The 19892-nt window shown below is 39.9% G+C and overlaps 1 protein-coding gene and 1 pseudogene across 2 annotated transcripts in view; one reads left to right on the top strand and one right to left on the bottom strand.

The window, feature by feature from the left end:
* Window positions 1-743: 743 nt before the first annotated feature.
* Window positions 744-19892, bottom strand: part of SRPX (sushi repeat containing protein X-linked) — a 95664-nt gene continuing 76515 nt past the window's right edge. For both annotated transcript variants that reach the window (XM_090265411.1, XM_090265412.1), the window contains 2 exons: window positions 18007-18128; window positions 744-1211 (listed from right to left, as the gene is read on the bottom strand). In XM_090265411.1, coding sequence (XP_090121537.1) covers window positions 1028-1211; window positions 18007-18128 — 306 coding nt within the window. In that variant the 3' untranslated portion in view covers window positions 744-1027. The remainder of the gene's footprint in view (window positions 1212-18006; window positions 18129-19892) is intronic.
* Window positions 2558-4186, top strand: LOC149991603 (phospholipase D1 pseudogene; annotated as a pseudogene).

Genomic DNA, 19892 nt, shown 5'->3' with positions numbered 1-19892 from the left:
TATGCCTCTGTTGCCACATTTGAAGTAGGGAACACCTTTTTCATTTATGTAAAATTTTGTTTACTTTAATTCTAACAGTTCAATATGTTAGTAGCTGAAAGCCTTTCTTTTATTTTCTAGAATATACTATAGCAAAAATTTTTGGTTTCTCTTATGAGAGATGATTCATCCCTAAGATTGGGAACATGTACATAACGAAGCTGGTGTGGAAAAGAAAAAAATAGGCAGCACTAGTGTGGGAGGAGGTGTGTGCTCACTTGGTGCTTTGGGTTTACCCAAGGCCTGTTAGGAGGAATCTGTGAGTGGGAAGGAATTTCCCAGAGGTCCATGGGTAGATGTCTTGCTGGAATCCTGGGGCAGACAGCAAGAAAGGCATTCTTCCTTCAGCTCTCTTTGTCTGCCTTCTTCCTTTCCCTCCCCTAAGTCAGGGAAGTCTCTCTTTAGAAATTTGGGGTGTTGCTGAAGATCAATGAGACCATCTAGCTGCAGCCAAAGTGGCCTGGAAGACTTTCACTCATGCCTTTCACTTTTGACTCCTCTGATAGAGAGGTCACTTCTGCATCTGGTGCTGCTGCCATGTTTCCCATTCTTAAAACACCACTAAGAAGCAGTCCTAAAACTATTGACCACACTAAGTATGGCTGGTGCTTGAAAAACAAGATGGGTTTTAATAAATTTGCTCCAAAATATTTTATTAGTGAATGTTTTATATAAAAAAAAGATTTAAGAAAAGTTATCTGTCGCACTGAATAACCTATGTGTATGATTGTGGTTTTTAATTTCTCTACAAAATTAACCAGCCAGCATGGAGTAAAGAGAGTTAGAAATACTAAATATATCATTTTTGGAACTCTTCAAAGTACAAAAAGTATTGTGTTAATTTTGAAGTGCAAAGAAAGGTTATAATAAAATAGACTTTTAAAATTACAAATAAAAATCTGTACATCAAAGATATTTTTAAGGCCTTTCCATGTGCATAGCACTATGTTGAAAGAGAAAAGGGAATGCAGAGAGAGGAACCATCGCATCAGGTGTTACAGGTTTGGCCCATTTCAGCTTGCAGGACCATCTCCTCTTTTCTCAAGGGGAAAGTGTCAATCAGGTTGAAGAGGGCCACAGGTGTCACCAGGGAGACATAGCGTTCCTTGTCCATGCCATGCTTATCTACTAGCACCATGCTGAAGGAATAGAGTGGGATTCGCAGCAACAACCTAGGGAAGAAAAAGAGAATAATATGTCAAACCAGACTCCCAGAGGTTCTGGTGAACCAACCAAAGCCCTAATAGTGACACAGTGTTCAGAGAAAAGCTTAATGCCACAAAGGACTGAATCAACCTTTTGACCCTTGCTATGCAAAGTGTGGTTCCTTGGACCAGGGGCATTAGAATCCCATACTCTACCTGAAACCTACTGAATTAGAATCTGCATTACTAGCAAGATCCCCAGATGACTGGCATGCACATTGAAGATTGAGTAGCACTGCTTTATAACGGTCAGGAAGTCATTAGGCCTGCAATGGTACTATGCACCAATAGCTGCTACAGGTCATGTATAACAACACTAACAGATATTTTGCATTAAATTGGAGTCAATCCAACTATACAGACTAGGTTTGCACAACTACATATGTACCAGAACTAGGTCAATGGTTAACAACAGGGGAGATTTGGCTCCACAGGGGCCATTTGGCTATGTCTGGACCCATTTTTGGTTGTCACAGTGGGAGAGAGGCCAGGGATGCTTTTGAACATCCTGTAATGCACAGGAAAACTCCTCCCCCCAAAAAAGAATTATCCAGCAGTGAATGGTAATAGTGCCAAGACTGAGAAAGCCTGGACGAAGTAAAGCTGATTGAAATAAGTTTCTCAATTTTGTAGTCCTGGTCCATTCAGTAGCCGGCTCAGGATAGCACAGTTAGAGGGTCTTGAATTTGGTCTCTATCCTATGTATATTGACTTGGTTTTTATCATTTGTACCTCAACTAATTTAAAAAAATAATTTGAATTGGTTTCAAAGGTCTGATTTTTTGTACTCTGTTTCACTAGAATTCAAACTGTCAAAAATATGATTTTTATATCAACGCAAACATGTTTAGATGAAGAAAGCCAAAGAAAGCAAATAGATGGATTAGCGGAGCTCAGTGAAAAAATGAGCCTGCTCAGTCTCTTCTCTAGCTTTTGCTTTTTAATTTAGATATCTCAAGATTGTGTGTGAGGCAGAACATATACTGCCATCTGGATTTAAGATAATTTTTTTCACACATATGGATCAAAGAAAAAATTCATTCAAAAGCCAAACTGGGACTGTGAGCTGCGTGGTCTGGTGAGGAGCTGAGAATGCTCCCCGGATGTCCCTCCTGACTTTTTAAAACGTGTAACTGTGCTTTCTGCTGGCCTGCCAATGCCACTGCTGCTGCCACCACCACACCGTGTCCTCTCCACCCCAGCTCTGCCCCTTTTACCTGTCTGGATGAGTATTTTTTTATATCTTTGTTTGTTGGACTTCCATGCAGTTTGATTTTCTGGAACTTTTGGTTGTTTCTAATTTTGAGCAAGAGGGGGTGAGGATTTTTATAATGCTCTACAAAGAGGTGGAACTTGCACTCGGAATCAACAGTGAATATAGCAAGAGGACTTTAATGCGTCTACACCCCAACATAAAGGTGATGAGGCACCCAGACCATGTGTCGTCCAGTGTGTATCTGTGGGCTCATCACGAGAAACTTGTTATCATTGACCAGTCGGTGGCCTTTGTAGGTGGGATCGACCTGGCCTATGGCAGGTGGGATGACAGTGAGCACAGACTCACGGATGTGGGCAGCGTGAAGCGTGTTACCTCAGGACCGTGTCTGGGTGCCCTCGCAGCTGAAACGACAGGGTCTATGGAATCCGTAAGCCTCCAGGATAAAAACAAATCTAAAAATCTGCGCATCCTGAAGAGTGTTGATGATATGGATTCAAAACTGAAAGGCATAGGAAAACCCAAAAGGTTCTCCAAATTTAGCCTCTACAGGCAGCTCCACAGGCAGCACCTGCACAGCGCAGATAGCATCAGCAGCATTGACAGCACCTCAAACACAGGCTCCATCCACAGTTTGCAGACGGGTGTAGGAGAGCTCCATGGAGAAACCCGATTCTAGCATGGAAAGGACTACTGCAATTTCGTCTTCAAAGACTGGGTTCAACTTGATAAACCTTTTGCTGATTTCATTGACAGGTACTCCACCCCCCGGATGCCATGGCATGATATCGCCTCTGTGGTCCATGGGAAGGCAGCTCGTGACGTGGCATGTCACTTCATCCAGCGCTGGAACTTCAGAAAGATTATGAAATCAAAATATTGGTCCCTTTCTTATCCTTTTCTGCTTCCAAAATCTCACACAACAGCCCCTGAGTTGAAATATCAAGTGCCTAGGTCCGTCCACGCTAAAGTACAGTTGCTTCGCTCTGCTGCTGATTGGTCTGCTGGGATAAAGTATCATGAAGAGTCCATCCACACTGCTTATGTCCACGTGATAGAGAACAGCAAGCACTATATCTATATAGAAAACCAATTCTTTATAAGTTGTGCTGATGACAAGGTTGTGTTCAACAGGGTAGGCGACACCATTGCCTAGAGGATACTGAGAGCGCACAGGGAAAGCCAGAGATACCGAGTGTATGTTGTGATACCACTGCTGCCAGGGTTTGAAGGAGACATTTCAACGGGTGGAGGAAACGCTCTCCAGGCAATAATGCACTTCAACTACAGAACTATGTGCAGAGGAGAAAATTCCATCCTCGGACAGTTAAAAGCAGAATTGGGCAATCAGTGAATAAATTACATATCATTCTGTGGTCTTAGAACACATGCAGAGCTTGAAGGAAACTTAGTCACTGAGCTCATCTATGTCCACAGCAAGTTGCTAATTGCTGATGACAACACTGTCATTATTGGCTCTGCCAACATAAATGATCGAAGCATGCTGGGGAAGCATGACAGTGAAATGGCAGTCATTGTGCAGGACACGGAGACAGTCCCTTCAGTAATGGACGGAAAAGACAACCAGGCTGGCCGGTTTGCCCAAGGACTTCGGCTGCAGTGCTTTAGGTGGGCTCTCCAGAACTGTCTGTCTTACATAATTCTGCTGCAGGAGGTAGAACTCAGCCCAGCCCCATGTGTTATCTCCATGTTCTTCTTTCTCTAGTACAATGTCTCCCAGGGTACAGGATCGGAACTACCAGGACTATATGCAATGACATTATATGTGGCACAGACATTTTCTATTTAAATAGTTTTATTATGTTTATGTATAATAAAGGAACTAGCATTTTAAATCTATTAATGGATCTGGGACCAGGCCAGGTCAAACGATCTAGTGTCTATTTAAGTTTTTTTTATAGTGAGCTCATTTTTAGAATTTGAAATAGTTCCAGTAATACAAGGGTATAATAAAAATCATTAAAGGAGAAAAAAAAGAAAAGCCAAACTGACTACACTTTCTTCTTCCTTTTAAGAGGAGTTTGGGGGGACATGGGAATAATTTATATTTTATCCCATTGGGAAGCTAAATTGCTAATCTACTTTTAGTGACTAGAAATAAAAGAGACAGCATTGCAGTGTTTCTTCTAGGTTTCCTGCAGTGGTAAGAAGGGAGGTCAGGTGTAGATGCTTTCCAGAGGTGCTTTAATGAAATCCTTGAACTTGTGAATGTAGACCATGAAGTCAGGTAAGAATGGAAAGCTAAACTGCTCTGCATCTTTAAGAAGGGAAGTACCCAGTTTTTTGGTGGGGAGAGAGGGAGAAATCCTAGCCTGGGGTGGGATAGGGTCCCAGGAAACAAGCATTGAGAAGTAAGCAAATCTGGAGAGAGAAAAGGGCTAAGCAATGTTGTGGTCTCTGAAGCCTGTGGGATAGGGTAACCAATGAGGAATTGGTACATCTGATGTTATAGTGTTTAAGAGGCTAGGAAAGAAACGACCCCCCCCATGGTGCCACCATCTGCTACCATGCACATTCATCATGTGAGCCTTGTGTCCTGACTGACATAGAATACAAAGAGAGAAAACCACCAGGGGAGAGAGAGATAAGTGGTTAGATCTTCCAGCTAGCCACAAGTACAGAAATGCATCCAATCATGGCCAAGAGACCACAGATCTCAGGGATGGATATTCAGACACTCCACAACATGAGGGCTGGTGCCAGTGGTATGTCATAGTTACACAAAGGTCTGTCATCAGATTGGAATGAGTTCTTCCTGGAGAATCTACTAGAGAACTCTGCAGATTCAAAAAGTACTATGGGAGGTTTTGGTTCAAGATGGTGACACAGGAAGATCCTGAATCACCTTATACCACAGACACACCGAATCTACAACTACATATGGAACAATTTCCTCTGGAAAGAAAAAACACCTTAAAACTAGCAAAGTGATTCAGCCTATTGCGTAAGCAAGAAGGAAACCACATCTAACCTGGTAGAAAGGCTGAGACACAGTTTTGCCATAAACCAGCCACCCCAGCATGATGACCCACAATTTGGAGGAAACTCAAAACAGAGATTCTCTCTGAGGAGTGAAGGGTTTGTACTCCACATCAGGCACTCTGGCTTTTAACACCTACATCTGAGAGACAAGCCCTCTAAACATCTAGCTTTGAAAACCAACAAGACTTGGGCCCATGAAACCTGCAGGGCTGTTGCAAACTGAAAAATGGCAATTATAGTTAATAAAACTGTATTACATATTCAAAGTTGCTAAGAGAGAAATCTTAAAAGTTCTCATTATAAGAAAAATAGTTTTGCAACTATATATTGTGACAGATGTTATATAGACTAATTGTGATAATACTATAATATATACAAATATCAAATAATTATGCTGTACACCTCAAACTAATAATGGTATAGGACAGTTATACCTTAAAATATAATATGGATATAAAACTTATGATATTCTTGGTCCCTATCATCCTTGAGATTGCTGGAAAAATTACTCTAGAGAACATGAATTAGCTCATATGTCCAGATATAAAAGAAATGAGAGCAAGAAAGCAGGGAGGTGCTGATCTTGCTACACCAGACACTCAGCCTTTCTTTATGATGCTGACTTTCAACTATTTTATAATGACTTCAGTGCTATTTTGAAATAGTATTTCAAACAGACAAGAAAATTTTTAGATTCTCCAGGAATTCTTCTTCTCTGTTTTGTTTTCCATTATTTGTCCAAAGTGGTTCTTTTCTTATGCACTAGACTCTAGGGTGGAACTCAAAGGAAAAAGAAAACTCTCTATCAGCCAAGACCCTTGTTCCTCACTGATGGGCCTGAAAAAGGGGACATTAGGCATAACACAGACTCTCTTAGGTAATGCATGTGGGGAATCCTTTATGTAGGGCATTTACCTGTATTCTCTTTTGGCTGCACAGTAGTGATTTATTCTTTTTATAGGCTGCTTTGCAAAATTTCAATTTCTAAGCTAACTGTAAAGCCTTGGGTAAAACACTAGGGCTAGTGGCTCTCCTAGAGTGGTCCCTAGATTAGCAGCATCAGCAACACCTGTGATCTTGCTAGAACTTCAAATTTCAGGCCCCATCCTAAACCTACTGAATCACAAACTCTGGGGGTAGAGCTCAGTGCTCTGTGTTTTAACAGCCCTCCAAGGGATTCTGATGCAGGCTAAAATTTGGTAACTACTGTATAATTCCTTTGTATAACTTATTTCTTGTTTAAATCATCCTCAGCCTACAGAAGTCTATAATGTCCCCAAAATACACAATCTGAAAGATAGAAATTTTCATAAATCAGATTTCTTTTCTTCAAGTTTAAATAGTTTAAAATATCATCAAGATTTTATAAATATTCCCTGTATATTACATATATATGCAACCCAAAGAAATGTTTAGCAAATTGTGCAATAGGGTTTTAAAAAATCATTTACATAGAATATAAACATACATTCTAAATAAACATGAAAATTTATAATAAAAATTCTCGAAGTAGCTTTTATGAAGCTGTTGCTTATTTAGAATATGTGGCTTTCCAATTTTCCCAGCACCATTTATTGAAAGGGCTTTCTTTTCTCCGTTGTATGTTTTTGGCTTTTTTATCAAAATTTATTTGCCCATATATATGTGGTTTTATTTCTGGGCTCTCAATTCTTCTCCATTGGTCTGTGCATATGTTTTATTGCCAATACCATACTATTTTGATTATTGTTGCTCTGTAGTATAATTTGAAGTCAGGTAGTGTGATATCCTGGCTTCATTTTTTTTCTCTCAGAATTGCTTTGTCTCTTTGGGGTCTTTACAAATTTGGTTCCATACAATCTGGTGATTTTTGTTGTTGTTCTATTTCTTTAAATAAGTCACTGTGATTTTGATGGGATTGCATTAAATCTATATATTGCTTTGGGTAATATGACTATTTTAACTATGTTGATTCTTCCAATTCATGAACATGGAATATCTCCATTTCCCTGTCTTTTTCAACCTCTTTTAATAATGCTTTGTAGTTTTCAGTATATAGGTCCTTCAAATCCTTTGTTTATTCCAAGGTATTTTATTCTTTCTGTTGCATTTGCAAAAGGAATATAAAAAAATTTTTTTAAGTATATTTTATTGATTATGTTGTTACAGTAGTTCCAATTTTCCCCCTTTGCTCGCCTCTTCCCAGTATCCCCCTTCCCTCCATCAATCCCACCCCACTTAGTTCATGTCCATGGGTCTTGCATATAAGTTCTTTGGCTTCACCCTTTCCTATATTATTCTAACTTCCCCCTGTCTATTTCATACCAACCAATTATGCTTCTTAGTCCCTGCACCATTTCCTCATTTCTCTCCCTCACCCCTCCTAGCTGATAACCCTCCAAATGATCCCCATACCTATGATTATGTTGCTATTCTGGTTTGCTTAGTTGGATTTTGTTTTAATTTTTTAGATTCAGTTGATGATAGTTGTGAGTTTGTTGTCATTTTAGTGTTCATAGTTTTGATCTTCTTTTTCTTAAGTAAGTCCCATTGACATTTCATATAATAATGGCTTGGTGATGATGAGCTCCTTTAGCTTCAACTTGTCTGGGAAGCACTTCACTGGCCCTTCCATTCCAAATGATAGCTTTGCTGGATAGAGTAATCCTGGTTGCAGGTTGCCTTTCATCACATTGAATACTGCTTTGCCAGTCCTTTTCTTCTTGCAAAGTGTCCTCTGAGAAATCAACGGATAGTCCTATAGGCACCCTCTTGTAGGCAACTCTCTGCCTCTCTCTTGCTGCCCCCAGGACTCTGTCTTTATCTTTCACCTTTGCCATCTCAGTCATGATGCATCCTGGTGTGGTCCCCTCTGGGTCCAGCTCGCCTGGGATTCTCCGTGCTTCCTGGACCTGTATGTCCATCTCCTTCGCAAAATTTGGGAAGTTTTTCTCATTTTTTTCAATTCTTGCTTCCTCATTCTGCACTGGTTGTTTTTTTCTTCCTAATGTTCCAAATCATTGATTTGAAGCCCAGTTTCCTTCCCTTCACCATTGGTTTTGTGTGGATTTTCCTTCGTTTCACTTAGCATAGCCTTCACTTCTTTCTTATGCGTTTACTGTACTCAAGCATATCTGTGTTAAGCCTGTGAGCATCTTTATCACCAGTGTTTTGAATTATGCATCTGTTAGGTTGTCTATCTCCTCATCTGTTAGGTTGTCTATCTCTTCGTCACTTAGTTCTCCCACTGGAACTTTGATCCGTGTCCCCTTTTGGGCCATACTTTTCTGTCTCCTCATTCTGAAAGGCTCCTGTGTTTGTTTGCCTCCACATTCCACGTAGAGCTGTCACTCCTGTTACATTATAAGGTTGTAAGGGGAGGAGCCTTAGGTATTCATCAGTACAGGGTGACCTGTTTCACCATGTTGTGGTGCTGTATGTGAGGGAGGGGTCCGAGAGGGAACAATGCCCAGCCCAGCACTCACCCCTTTTCCAGGCACCCCTTCCACATCAGCACCGGACTGGCGCCCCCGTAGCTGCTTCCCTGGCCATTGTTCCCAGAGTGGGTGGGTCTGCGGATGTTCTAGGACCGTGGAGGCCCTTTAAACAAGTGGACTCTGCTGAGACTGGAAGTTTCTGCCTCCACCTCAACCTCCACTGGTCTGTAGTCAGAAGCAATGAGTTTTGATTTTCCCTGGTGCTGGGACCATGAGCTGCGCGGTCTGGTCATGAGCTGGGAATGCTCCCCAGGTGTCCCTCCTGACTTTTTAAAATGTGGGACTGCACTTTCCGCCGGCCTGCCACTGCTGCCACCACTGCTGCAACCACACCGCGTCCTCTCTGCCGCGGCTCCACCCCTCCTACCTGTCTGGATGAGTATTTCTTCCTTATATCTTTGTTTGCTGGACTTTCATGTAGTTTGATTTTCTGGAACTTCTGGTTGTCTCTAGTTTTGAGGTAGTTGTATTCCTTCTTAGTTGTGGAGGAAGACGCAGCATGTCTGTCTATGCCTCCATCTTGGCTGGAAGTCCTAGAATTTCTTTTTCTGAGATTTCATTGTTAGTATACAGGAAAGCAGTGGATTTTTGTATATTGATTGTGTATCCTGAACTCTACCGTATTTGTGTATTGTTTCTAATAGTTTTCTCGTGGAGTCTTTAGGGTTTTTTATCTACACAATCATGTCATCTGCAAAAAGTCATACTTTTACTTCTTCATTCCAAATCTGCATGACTTTTATTTCTCTCTTTTTCCTGGTTGCTTTGGCTTGGACTTCCAGAACTGTATTGAATAAGAGTGGTGAGAGTGGGCATCTTTGTTTTGTTCCTGATTTTAGAGAAAAAGCTTTCCGTTTTTCACATTGAACATGATATTAGCAGAGAATTTGTCTTATATGGCCTTTATTGTGATACTTTCCTTCTATACCCATTTTATTGAGTGCTTTAATCATAAATGGATGTTGTATCTTACCAAATGCTTTTTCTGCAGCTATTGATAAGATCATATTATCTCTATCCTTTGTTTGGTTAATGTGGTGTATTACATTGATTGATTTGTATATGTTGAATCATCCTTGTGCCCCTGGAATGAACCTCACTTGATCGTGATGTATTATTTTTTTAATGTATTGTTATATTTTATTTGCTAACATTTTAAAATGCATTTTTGCACATTTCATTAGAGATATTTTTCTGTAGTTTTCTTTTTTGTATGTTATCCTTGCCACGTATTGATATCAGGGTTATATTGATCTTTTAAAATGTATTAGGAAGTGTTGTCTCTTCTTCAATATTTTTGGAAGAGTTTAAGAAGGAAACGCATTAAATCTTCCTTGAATGTTTGGTAGAATTCACTGGTGAAGCCATCTGGCCCTGGACTTTTATTTTTGGGGATATTTTTTATGGTTGCTTCAATTTCCTCACTGCTGATTGGTCTATTTAGATTTTCCAATTCTTTATGATTTAGTTTAGGAAGGTAATATATTTCTAGGAACTTACCCATTTCTTGTAGCTTGTTGAATTTAGTGGCACGTAGTATTTCACAGTATTCTAGTATAAACCTTTGTATATCTGTGATGTCTTTGGTAACTTCTGCTCTTTCATTTCTGATTTTGTTTATATGCATCTTTTCTCTTTTTTCCTTAATGAGTCTAGCTAGGGCATTGCCAAATTTATTAATCTTTTCAAAGAACCAGGTTTTTGTTGTATTAAATTTTTGTATAGTCTTTTTGTTCTCTATTTCATTCTACTCCAATTATTATTATTTCCTTTCTTCTACTGACTTCGGGTTGCTTTTGTTCTTTTTTTTCTAGTTCTTTAAGATGTAATGTTAGATTGTTTCTTGAGATAGGCCTGTAATAATATCAACTTCCCATTTATTACTACTTTTGCTGCATCCCAGAAGTTTTGATATGTCGTATTGTCATTCTCATTTGTCTCTTTATATGTTTTGATCTCACCTTTTATTTCTTCTCTGACCCAGTCATTTTTTAGTAGTATGTTTTTTAATCTCCACATATTTGTGCGTTTCTTAACTTCCTTTTTACAGTTGATTTCTAATTTCAAAGCATTGTGGTCAGAGAATACACTTGGTGCGATTTCAATCTTCTTAAATTTGTTGAGGCTAGTTTTATAACCAAACATATGGTCTATCCTTCATAATGTCCCATGTGCCCTGGAGAAGAATGTATAATCTGGTGTTCTGGGATGAAAGGCTCTGTAAATCACAATTGTGTCCATTTGGTCTAATGTGTTATTTAAGGCCAGTATTTCTTTATTGATTTTCTGTTTGGATGCTCTATCTATAGCTGTCAATATTGAGTATTTAGGTCCCCAACTATGATTGTGTTTTTGTCAGTTTCTCTCTTTAGTTCTGTTAGCAGTTGCTTTATATAGTTCAGTGCTCCCTGATTGAGTGCCCATATATTTACAAGTGTTATATCTTCTTGATGTTGTGTCTCCTTGTCATTATAAAATATTCATCTTTGTCTCTTGTTACCTCTGTTACCTTGAGATCTATTTTGTCATATATAAGTATGGCTACATCTGCTTTTCTATGGACGCTATTTGCTTAAAGAATCATTTTCCACCCTTTCTCTCTGAGTCTTTTTGTCTTTGAAGCTTAGATGTGTCTCCTGAAGGTAGCATATGGTTGGGTTTTGATTTTTGATCCAATCTGCTACTATGTGCCTTTTTATTGCTGAATTCAGTCCATTTACATTTAGGATAATTATTGATGTATGAGCATTTCTATAGCCATTTTATTTCATTTTATTTTTTGTTTTTTGTTTTCTGGAAGTTCTGTGCTTCCATTGGTTATTTTCCTTTGTGTTCCTGTCTGCTTTTTGTTTGGTGGTATTCCATGCCTCTTTCCTCTTTTTTTAAGTTATGTGCTTCAGGGATTTGTGTATGTGTGTGGTGGTGGTGGGGGTTTCCATTAGGTTTATTTATGGAAAAGAAAGTTTCATATACAGTAGGCCTTTTTCTTTTGAATTTATCTGATCTCCAACCTCCTTTGTAAATTCAGACCTTTCACCCTCCCCTTTATATTTTTGTTGTCACAAATTATCCCTGTTTGTGCTGTAAATTTGTTGGTAATCTTACCTGTAGTTTCGTGACATTTTGTTGTTTGTTTCATGTAGACTAACACCCTAGAGTATTTCCTGAAATGGATGGGTAGTGAATTTTGAGAAGATCTGGTACAGATCTCAAATGAGGTGCTAGATGAAAATACAGCACAGAAAAAAAAAGCTTATGAGTGTACCCAGTCTTCTCCCTCCTTCATTCAAGTGAAGGAAACTCAGGCATCCTCTTTTTTTGTCCATCCCTGACCCCCTAAGTTTTTGACCTTGGGGGGTCAGACACTTTTTAGTTGTAGAGAGGGATAAATCAAACATAAAATGGGTCAAAAGGCAAATGAAAAATAGTGAAATGAAAGAAGCTATTATGTCACTCTATAACATTACTTGCAAAGGACATATTTCTATCTCTCTAAAGGAATTTCTGTGACCCTCTTTGAACATGTGTGATAAAGTTAACCAAGTCTTACTTCACTTTCTTCTTCCTGAAAATACGGAAAGACTGTATTTTCCAGCCTTTATTGAAGATCAGTCATAATGATGTAATGAGTCCTGGCCAAGGGACTAGGAGAGAGAAATTTTATGCTTCCAACATGAAGCATAAAAGAGTAGTACAGGGGGGACTTCCGGCCAAGATGGAGGCCTAGACAGACACACTGCGTCTCCCTCCACAACTAAGAAGAAATACAAATACCTTAAAACTAGAGACAATGAGAAGGTTCAAAACATCGAGCTGCATGGAAGTCCAACAAGCAAAGATATAAAGAAGAAGTACTCATTTAGACAGGTAGGAGGGGCAGAGCTGGGGAAGAGAGGACAAGGTGTGGTGGTGGCAGCAAAGCAGGTCAGCAGAAAGCACAGTCATACATTTTAAAAAGTCGATAGGGACACCTGGGGAGTGCTCCCAGCACCAGACCAGACCGTGCAGCTCAAGGTCCAGTGCCAGGAAAAATAAAGCCTCATTACTTCTGACTGTGCAAACCAGTGGAGGCAGGGGTGGAGGCAGAAACTGCCAGTCTCTCAGCACAGTCCGCTTGTTTAAAGGGCACTCGCAGTCCTCAAATATCCGAAGACCCATCCTCTCTGGGAACAATGGCCAGGGAAACAGCTAGAGGTACCAGGCCCATACAGAAGTGGAAGAAGAGCCTGGAAAAGGGGCGAGTGCTGAGCAGGTGGCATTGTTCCCTCTCAGACCCTTTCCACACACATAGCGCCATAACATGGTGAAATGGGTCGCCCTGTACTGACGAATATTTAAGTCTCTGCCCCTTACAACGTAACAGGTAAAACAGCACTACCTAAGACACAGAGGCAAACAAACACAGGAGCCTGTCAAGATGAGGAGCCAGAGAAGTATGACCCAAAAGAGGGAATGGAACAAGGTTTCAGTGGGAGAACTAAGTGATGAGGATGCAGAGTTCAAAACACTGGTAATGAAGATGCTCACAGGCTTGACAGACATGCTTAAGTATGGCAGACACACAAGAAAAGAAGTGAAGCCTATGCTAAATAAAACGAAGGAAAATCCACACAAAACCAATGGTGAAGAGAATCAAACCCGGGTTCAAATCAATGATTTGGAATATAAGGAAGAAAAAAACAGTCAACCAGTACAAAATGAGGAAACAATAATGGAAGAAAATGAGGACAGGCTTAGGAATCTCTGGGACAATTTTAAACATGCCACATCCAAATCATAGAGGTGCTAGAAGGAGAAGAGTAAGAGAAAGGAATTGAAATCCTATGTGAAAAGATAATGAAGGAAAACTTCCCAAATTTGGTGAAGGAAATAGACATACAAGTCCAGGAAGCACAGAGAGTGCCAAACAAGCTAGACCCAAAGAGGAGCACACCAAGACACATCATCATTAAAATGCCAAAGGTTAAAGAAAAAGAGAGAATCTTAAAAGCAGGAACAGAAAAGCAGAGAGTTACCTACAAAGGAGTGCCTATAAGACTGTCAGCTAATTTCTCAAAAGAAACTTTGCAGGCAAGAAGGGACTGGCAAGAAGTACTTAAAGTGATGACAAGCAAGGACCTACCTCAAGCTGTGCTGGCGGCAGCAGCTGCGGTGATGGCAGTGGGACAGCGGTAAGCACAGAAACCCATATTTAAGGGGAAGTGAGAAGCACCTGGGAAGCACCCCCTGGCTGCAGACAAAACCGATCAGCTCGCGATTCCAATGCCAGGGAAGGCAGACCCCCAATGCCTCGGACTATGAGGGCAGAGGGCGTGGGGACTGAGGAAGCTCCCAGTCTCTCAGCAGAGAGTGAACAGTAGGAATCCATCTTGGGCCCCCAACCCCACACAAAGCACCACAGTGTGGTGAGAAGGGTCGCCCGGTAGTGACAAGTGCACAGGGCTCTGCACCCTACAGCATAGGAGGTGTGACAGGCCCCCACAGGAAGCAAAGGTAAACAGAAAACTGTCAGGATGGCACAGATCATGATAGAGATCCCGGTGACGCAGCTGACCAGACAGCAAATATCTAACTGCTCAGCAGATAGGAAATCTTTCTGAGGCACAGTTCAGAACTTTGGATATATGAATGCTTACAGACCTAACAGCAGATATTAAACAAGATAGGAAAGGAATGAAGCCTAGTCCTGCTGAAATGAATGAAAACACATAAAAAACTAGTGGTGAGGGAAAGAAACCAGGGATCAAATCAACAAATCAGAACGTAGGGAAGGAACAGTCAACCAGTGCAGAAAGAGGAAACCAAAAGTGAGGAAAAGGAGGAGAGGCTCAGAAACCTATGGGACAGCTATAAGCGGGCCAACATCCAAATCACAGGGTTGCCAGAAAGTGAAGAAGAAGAACAAGAAATTGAAAAATTATGTGAAAAGATAATGAAGCAGAACTTCCCTAGTTGGGGAAGGAAGTAGACTTACAGGTCCAAAAAGCACAGAGAGTTCCAAAAAAAATTGGACCCAGAGAGAATCACACCAAGACACATGATAATCAAAATGTCAAAAATTAAGGATAAAGAGAGAATCTTAAAAGCAGCAAGAGAGAAGTAGAGAATTATGTACAAAGGGGTCCTGATTAGACTATCAGCTGATTTCTCAAAGGAGATCAGCAGGCAAGAAGAGACTGGCAAGAAATATTCAAAGTAATGAAAGCAAACACCTACAACAATGATTACTCTATCCAGTAAAGCTGTCATTCAGAATAGAAGGGCAGAGAAAGTGCTTCCAGGACAAAGTAAAACTGAAGTAGTTCATTAGATCCAAACCACTGTTATATGAAATGTTAAAGGGACTTGTTCAGGAGAAAGAGGATCAAAACTATGAACATTAAAATGAAAACTGTATCACAACCACCAACAACAGAAGCTAGGGAACTGAAACAAAGGTAAACTAAGTAGGCAATGCGAGTGGGAAAAGAAGTATAGGTATGGGGAGCATATTGGGGGGAGGTCATCAGGGAGGGGGAAGGGGGAGAGGGAGGGAGATGGTATAGGAATTAAGAAGCATAGTAGGGGGGAGTGGAGTAGATAGGAAGATGTTGAGAAGAACTATACGCACAACCAATGGGCATGGACTAAGAGGGGGATAACTGAAGGGAGGGGGAGTCACTGTGTGTAGGGGAAAAAAGGAAAAAGGAATTGGGACAACTGTAACAGCATAATCATTAAAGCATATTTAAAGAAAAGAGAAGCAAGGACCTACAACCAAGACTACTCTATCTAGCAAGGCTATCATTTGGAATGGAAGGGCAGATAAAGTGCTTCGCAGACAAGGTAAAGCTAAAAGAGTTCATCATCACCAAGCCATTATTATATGAAATGTTAAAGGGACTTACTTAAGATAAAGAAGATCAAAACTATGAACACTAAAATGACAACAAACTCACAACTATCCACAACTGAATTTAAAAAATAAAAACAAAATCCAACTAAGCAAACCACAATAGGAACGGAATTGTAGGATGTCACATGTCTTTCAGCTTGAGGATCAAAGCAGAAAAGTGAAAGATGCAAGCATACAAGACTCAGACACATTTGAAATCTATGATCTTCAGAATCCAGTGAGTAAAAGAAGAAGGGAAGAAAGCAAAAAGCTAATGAGATAGAAAAAAAGAAAGAAAATAGAAATGGCAGGACTGATAACCAGAACTTGTTCAAAGTGTGTCTGAAATAAATATCCTTATACCAGTCCTTGTTCCCAAAAGCATGACTTAAAGGCATGAAAAGAAGCATTTTTGAACTTGTCTGGTTTTGGAAACTAGTTATCTTATGTAAATTGTGGACTGACATAAACAAATGCTTTTGGTTACTGGTACATAATTTTATTCCTTATTGACCTTTTATATTGCTAAATGTGAAATAAAACGCACTTTCCTTCCAGTTTTCATGTTAAAAAAAAAAGAAAGCCTATATTTCCAACTGTATGAAGAACAAAACATCTACATATAATGCGAAAAGGGGCATGTGGTACTCACTATAAAGTTATTTACTGTCCTTTTGTCTTCTGGGTCAGTTTTGAGCCATAAGAATGATGACACACACTCAGGAAAATATGAGAAGGGTTAATGTCAGCCCATATAATTTCCTTTATTGAATTGGTACCAAACTTTTCATTTAAAAGCACATGTTCCCACAACTGGAAAAAGTTCAATTGTGTACCTTGGGATCAGTCTATTATATACTAACTACAGTGAAAATAAAGGGATGGCTGTCTTTCATATAGGAAAAAAATTCAATTAACCGAATAGCTTACAATTCTTAGCCATCACAAATCTTTCCACATAGCCTCAGTAGGACTTTCTTAGAAATGTGAACCTTTAACAACCATTACCCCAGTCTCCCCAGCAAATGACATCAAGTAGTGCAGTGAAAAAAATCAATACATTAAATATTTCTCTATAAAAAAATCAAACAAACTAAGCAAACAACCAGAACAGGAACAGAATCATAGGTGTGGGGACCATTTGCAGGGTTATCAGCTGGGAATGGAAGGGGGAGAAATGGGGAAATGGTGCAGGGACCAAGATGCATAATCAGTTGTTACAAACTAGACAGGGGGAAGTTAAGAATAATATAGGAAAGGGTGAAGCCAAAGAACTTATATGCACGACCCATGGACATGAAGTAAGGGAGGTGGGATTACTGGAGGGAAGGGGGGTACTGGGCAGAGGGGAGCAAAGGGAAAAAGAAATTGGGAAAACTGTAACAACATAATCAATAAAATATACTTTAAAAAAAGAGTAGTATGGTTTGTTTTTACTCTCTCTTTTCCCCTTTTGAAGAAATATGAAAGCCATGCATCTGGATGTTGATACTACAAGATGGTGGAGCCACCATCAGCCTGGGACACTGAAAATCAATGTAGAGATCTGCACTGTCCCTTGCAATGTGTGAGAGAAAAAGATTGGAGAGAAAGAAAGATTTTCAGTTTTGCTTTAGCCTAATTATCTTTTCCACAATGGGCAAGAGATGCAGTAAAAATTTTGGTTGTTCTGAAATTACTTTTTGGCTGCTGAATTCTGCTTCTTTAAGAGGCCATTACTCAGAGTCTGCAACACCATGGTTCTGGTTTTATAACTATTACTGAAACAAAATATAATAGTTAAAATGGGGATATGGACAAGTATCCTGGGAGCATGGAGGAAAAAGAGGCCAAGTTTAGAAAGGCTCATTGGAAGCCTGCCCTCTTAATAAGACCAAGGATTACTTAAGTCTTTTTTGCAGGATATCCTCTATCCATCTCATTCCCACCGGGGGGCTGGGGGAGAGAACAAAGACAAAGTGAAAAGATTTGGTTGGAGGGTCAAAGAAGAAAACAATAGTAATTACCCATTGCATGATACATTTGGACAAGTAGCAACATGCCAATTAACATGATTATAATACTCCCAGAATAAAAGCAATTAAATGTTGAAGATTACCTGGAATCAATACTGAATAGAGAAAATTCAGGGAACCTGATCAGAAAAAAGTACATTAATAGGGGAGAAAATTTAAGGACAGGATGTCCCCCTACCTGAGCTGCAAAGCTAGGGCTGGAGACATAATCTTTGCTCCTATCCTGCCAATGAGGCTTGGGAACACGCCTACCAGCTCTACCACAGTGATATGCCGAAGATCCAGGCTGCACTGTGCTTGCTGTAAAAAAAAAAAAAAATAGGGAAGGTGTGAGCATGGTTGAAGAAAGAGACTTCCATGTCAAACTATAGACTGACAGAAACAGAATTGGTCTGTTTTTGAAGTTTATTTGCCCACTCCACATTGTCCTGAAAACAGTTGAAAAATTGGGATGAAACCAATGGTTATAAAACCTTAATACCTTCCTAGAGGAGTCATTCAGAAATGGCTTGGCAATGGGATTTTGAAAACCTAAGCAAAATAGCAGTCTTTGACTTTCCAGATGGGTTAAGACCTTATATGAGCCAAATTTCCTAGAAAGCGTCCAAGACCACCCCCAGAGAATTCTAAATTTGTCTTTACAAGGAGGGATGATTATTTACAGAGTACCCCTATCTGACCCTGTGTCCACCCTTTACATCCTCTGCTCTATGCTCCCCACACCCAAATGCATCAGGGAAACAAGGATAAAAGGTCCCAGCTCTCTGAGCTGGCCCTTGGCAAGAGCCTTGGAGATGTGGCCCACTCAGTCACATGCCAGAAGGTCTCTCAACAGGAGCAGCAATGGCAGTAGAGAACAAAAAGTAACATAAGGCAAATCTGCCTAAATGGGAAAAGAAATCTGAAGCTCCTGAATTATTAGAACACCATTTTTAAATTATAATTCCACTGAAACAAACTTACATGGGATGACAGGGGAAAAACGTTAAAAAAGGTAAAAAAAAAAAATACATTTTTATCATTCTAGCTGAAACACCTAAGCCAATCAAACCTTCCCTTGAAGGCTCTGGTTAAAATACAAATATACAGAGTGGGTTGAGGTCACATAAAAACACCTTGATTCCAAATATTTTATCCAACCTACTGATTGGTACTTTAGCCAGTATCCAAAGGAATGAGCTGGACTAGGACGGGCATCAGTAGACTTATTCTGCAAAGGGCAAAACAGTAAATGCACTGGGCTCTGTGGGACTGAATGTTCTCTGTCCTAATCAATTGTGCCACTGTGGTGCATAAGCAGCCATAGACAATGCACAAATGAACAAGTATGGCTGTGTTCCAATAAAATTTTACCCACAAAAGGCAGCCATAGTTTGTCACCATACAGGAAAAACAAGTTGATTGGCTTAATAGCTTTTCTATAGAATAAGAAGAGGCCAAGAAATGTATGATCATGGAATATGGCCTGCAAGGACAATATCCCACACAGTGGAGTGGTAAGAGCTTGTGTCACCTGAAGAACAAGTCCCCTATCTAGGACAAGGTGATACAAGGATGGACATAAGGTTGCAGGGATTGAAGAAAAAGACACAATGAATTGGGTTCCTATCTAAGGAGCTTGAAAATTTTTTAATCGTTTTCCAGAGTTCATGGGAAGTCCTTCAACTACTTGAGGAGAATAAAGACTTACAATTCATTGTATTAATGCTGAAATGAGAAGTAAAATTGTAGCTTTTGTTAAACCAAGATTATTTTAAACACTTAGTTCTATTCACTGTAATCAATGAAATATTCCTCAAAAAAGTGTAGCACTGAGTCCATGACCCAGTGCACATTCTGCCTCTTTAGCATTCCAGTCAGGTTGGCCACTCTTATTGCAAACCAGCTTTAGGACAAAAATTAAGCAAGTTCTAGTTTGAGTCTTGCAATTTCTAGTTGTTGCTGTTGTTTAAAGATATTGGTTGCCTCACTTAGTAGTTACAAAATTTACACAGCTAGGAAGGGCACATTTCCTAGAAGAGTGTTCCTCAGATTTTAAGGTGCTTAGGAATCACCTGGTCTAAT

The sequence above is a fragment of the Furipterus horrens genome, unplaced genomic scaffold (assembly GCF_987537825.1).
Source record: "Furipterus horrens unplaced genomic scaffold, mFurHor1.1.pri manual_scaffold_17, whole genome shotgun sequence".
Classification (NCBI taxonomy): Eukaryota; Metazoa; Chordata; class Mammalia; order Chiroptera; family Furipteridae; genus Furipterus; species Furipterus horrens.
Note: the sequence above shows the minus strand (reverse complement) of the source record. Positions and strands in the feature narration are given on the sequence as shown.